The 3,867-nt window shown below is 39.8% G+C and overlaps 1 protein-coding gene across 1 annotated transcript; it reads right to left on the bottom strand.

Moving 5' to 3' along the window:
* Nucleotides 1–397: 397 nt before the first annotated feature.
* On the bottom strand, nt 398–3,764 carry LOC104807105 (beta-glucosidase 13-like). Its single transcript, XM_010532215.2, has 12 exons — nt 3,597–3,764; nt 3,255–3,324; nt 2,837–2,895; nt 2,687–2,762; nt 2,521–2,598; nt 2,299–2,386; nt 1,939–2,194; nt 1,362–1,695; nt 1,231–1,262; nt 973–1,075; nt 789–885; nt 398–688 (listed from the first exon to the last, which is right to left on the bottom strand). Exons 1-12 carry the CDS (start codon nt 3,738–3,740, stop codon nt 481–483), a joined length of 1,545 nt encoding a protein of 514 aa, XP_010530517.1. The 5' UTR covers nt 3,741–3,764; the 3' UTR covers nt 398–480.
* Nucleotides 3,765–3,867: the final 103 nt, after the last annotated feature.

Here is a 3,867-nt window from a genome sequence, read left to right as displayed (position 1 = left end):
TAGTTTCAACTAAAATGATCTCATCTAAAACATTATCAACATCGGAAACATTACGCATCTCAAACAATGTCTAATACAAACGAGATTCAAAGTAAATCTTTTTAAAAAAAAAAGACAATTTCAGTGAAAATAAATATTAAATATGAGCAGATTTACCAAATAATTTATTGTTCTTTTTTTTTTCATGTACATGTGGAGTTTGTATATAACTAGAATACTCGACCTAGTTGAATTTAAAAAAAAAATACACATAACATATTATTTAGACGACCAAATCATCTCCTAATAAAAACACATTAAACATATTTTAAACAATGAAAGAATGCATTTATATACAGAGAACATATAACCGAATCTTTTTTTCATGTCATGTTATTAAGTAAACCAATGAATATACACAAAAGGCTTCACAAAGTGATTAATCCAATTGGATCGAATCGCTTGATTATTTAAAATTAAAAGACGAAACAGATAATGGAATCAGTTCTGCAACTCTTGAACACGGGCACGTGGCTTCTTGTGTCCTTTGAGGATCTTGCTGAACCACTTGGCCGATTTCTTGGGGTACCTCTTCTGCCCGTCTTTGTAGTCCACGTAGACCAGCCCGAACCGGACAGTGTACCCATCTCCCCATTCGAAGTTGTCTAGCAACGACCACGCGAAGAATCCCTTCACATTTGCCCCCACCCTATACGGTTTTTTTTTTCCCGACAACGTTACAAAATACGTATATGTATTATGTTATATATAAGATTTCCTTGTTATACGTTGTAAAGATAACAACTTACTTGATAGCTTCATGGACCATCTTAAGGTGGTGAGCGTAGTAATCGATCCTCTCGTTATCCTTGAGGAACACTTTTCCAGTGCTAGCCTCATCGACTCCTGCATCGCCAAAGCGTGGATTTATCGTATCTATATATATACACATTCTAATACTCGAATATTAAGCTGTAAAAAGCGTGGATTTACCGTTTTCGGTAATGTAAATGACGGGGTCCTTGAACTTGTACTTGGTGTAGAGGAGGAGATCACGGAGGCCCTTGGGGTAAATCAAGAGCCAGTCCGATGCAGCCTGTGATGAAAACCACTCAAAATATCAATGATCAGGAGTTTGGACCGTTACCCAATTCATTTGGACATAATTTTTTTTTTTGATAACCGGGTAATCCCAAGCCCAAAGGGCTCAGACTAATCCCGACCCACCATTTTGGACATAATTTGGTTTACCTTTGGACCAATCGGCACTCCGTTTCGTTCACCTACACGCAGACCAAAACACAGTTGAATCCATGAACTAGAAATGTCTTTATATACATACATATATATATATATATCAAGAAGATTGTCATGAAAGGGACCTGTGACTTCGACACAAGGATCAGTGAACAAGGTGACGTTTTGGGTGGTGCAAGGAACGTCTTTGGCGTAGGAGGACGAGTAGTAGTTGATACCGATGAAATCGAACGATCCTTTGAGCGTTTTGGACTGCTCGGCCGTGAACACGGGAAGGCGGCCTCCTTTGACGTGGCTCACCATCTCCTCCGGATATTTCCCCGAGACGAGTGGCTCCAAGAAATAGTCCAATGTGAAGGCCATTGCCCTTCCTGCCGCCACCCTATCCGCGTGTGAGTTCGTGTAAGGTATGTTAAAACCCGCGTTCAAGGCTATCCCGACCTGACCCTTTTGGCTCGCCTGTCCGAACAAAGTTCACATCGTTATCATAACTCACATCGGATCAAATCGAATTCTATTAGATATATTGCTAGAGCTAATACTTTATATAGATATATACACACACACACGGAAGTATGGTACATCCTCATAACCCACAACTCCTAGATTTAGATCAGACACTGATATCATGCAACTAATATTGTCCATGGTAATATCCGTGTATATCCCTAATAAATTCACGTTTCTTGGGTGACAAGTTACCTGGTATTTCTCTCTGTAGACCTTGACGGCTGCGGCGTGGGAGAGGAGGAGGTTGTGGCCGACGATGTAAGGCTCGGTGGCTCCATCGCCTCCGAGGCATTTAGGGTTTGTGAACTTGGAACATCTTCCGGGTGCCATAACACCTGTCACATAACCTTGCTGCACGACCGTCAGTGGCTCGTTCAACGTGATCCAGTGCTTCACTCTGTCTCCGAACGTCTTGAACAGCAGCTCGGCGTAGTCCTTGTAATCGTTCCTGTTTCATTACAAAACACGTTTGATCTCATTTTGTCTTGTTGTCCCGTTTCTTCTATACATTTTCATGAATATTGTGTGGTATTGTGGTTTTCCAGGACTTACACAATTTGGGCGCTGCGGAAACCGCCGTAAGCGTCTTCGAGGGCTTGTGGAGTGTCCCAGTGAAAGATCGTTACGAAAGGCTTAATTCCTAATTACATAATACAAGAATAGTTTAATCCAAACTAATTGATTCATCTTGAAACTATAGTGAAAATATTGAGAATATGTATATAACGGTTGGCCAATTGGAACCGTCGTCTAATTCTCTAAATAACGACTAACCTTTTGACAAAAGTGCATTGATCAAGTTGTTGTAGTAGTCTAAACCAGCCTGGTTGATCCCTCCCTTCAGAGTCCCACCTATGTGAAAAAGGAGAAATGTATACAATCGATTTCGGCCAAATACCGTATCCATATATGAATGGTTCAAGGAGGAAATTGTCCTTACGAGGCAAGATTCTGGACCACGAGATGGAGAATCTGTAGGCGCCGAAGCCGATGTTGTGCAACAAGGCAACATCTTGCTGTAACAAACGATGGAGATTGATTTAGCATTGGAACACCTAATATAACCTTGTTAGAGAATGTGTTGAATTACCTTGTAGAAGTGGTAAGAGTTGTCTGCCACAGACCCATTGCCGCGGTCCTTTATCTTTTCTGTAACAATGAATAAAAACATTTTGTAATGAACATTGAATAACAATAATAATATCCTATATATATATATATATATGAAGTAAAGTGTGTTAATACATGTTGTTCAAAGTGGTTGGGATTTTACGCTTATGACACTACCAATCCAAATCTAAACCATAACTCTATAAAACCCTTGAATTTGTTCATCTACCTCTCTTTATGAACAAAAGTAGCAGCAAGTAACACTTTGGATCTAAACCCACTTACTTAGAGATCCTGCCTTAATCGGCACAGAGAGAGAGAGAGAGAGAGTATGAACAAAGCTCTTTGTATCGATTAGCATAAGCTTCTGATAAGTTGGAATAGAGATTAAGACAAACCAGGATGTTTCTCAGAGAAGGTGTCCCAAATACTTGGTCCTCTACCATCTTCATGAGCAGCACCTTCACACTGCAAAACCAAAATCCCATCTTGAGAAGTGGGTGCTCAAGATACACATAATATATAGCAAAATATAATAGAATATTCTAGGCATAATATCTAGGGTAAATCATAACAATATTAATGATAATATTATAAGAATAATATCTTCCTATGACACATACATATACACATACATACATATACATCATGAAACTGCAGAAGAAAATAGGAAGAAGTAGGAATTCGTTACTAGGTATATACTGATGGAGAACCCAGAAGAAAGGATCGAAGAAAGGGACCTGATAAGCAGCAGTTGCAGCCCCGAAGATGAAATCTTTAGGGAATTGAGCTCTCCTCACGGTAGGCCTCGACGACTTCTTGGCAAAAGCTCCATTGCAAACCAACGCGATCGCAAGCAATACGACGAGCCCTACCCTTTTCATTCTCTCTCTCTCTCTAGAAAAAAAAACAAACTTTGGGATTTGACGTTGATTGATGAAACCAGAGGTGGGGTCGGCTCGATTTATAGCGAAACCGAGATGTCTGAATTTGGTAAATATCTTTAAATAG

Source organism: Tarenaya hassleriana, unplaced genomic scaffold (assembly GCF_000463585.1).
Source record: "Tarenaya hassleriana unplaced genomic scaffold, ASM46358v1 Cleome1256, whole genome shotgun sequence".
Taxonomy (NCBI): domain Eukaryota; kingdom Viridiplantae; phylum Streptophyta; class Magnoliopsida; order Brassicales; family Cleomaceae; genus Tarenaya; species Tarenaya hassleriana.
The sequence above is the reverse complement of the archived record's forward strand: the minus strand, read 5'-3'. Positions and strand labels throughout refer to the sequence as shown.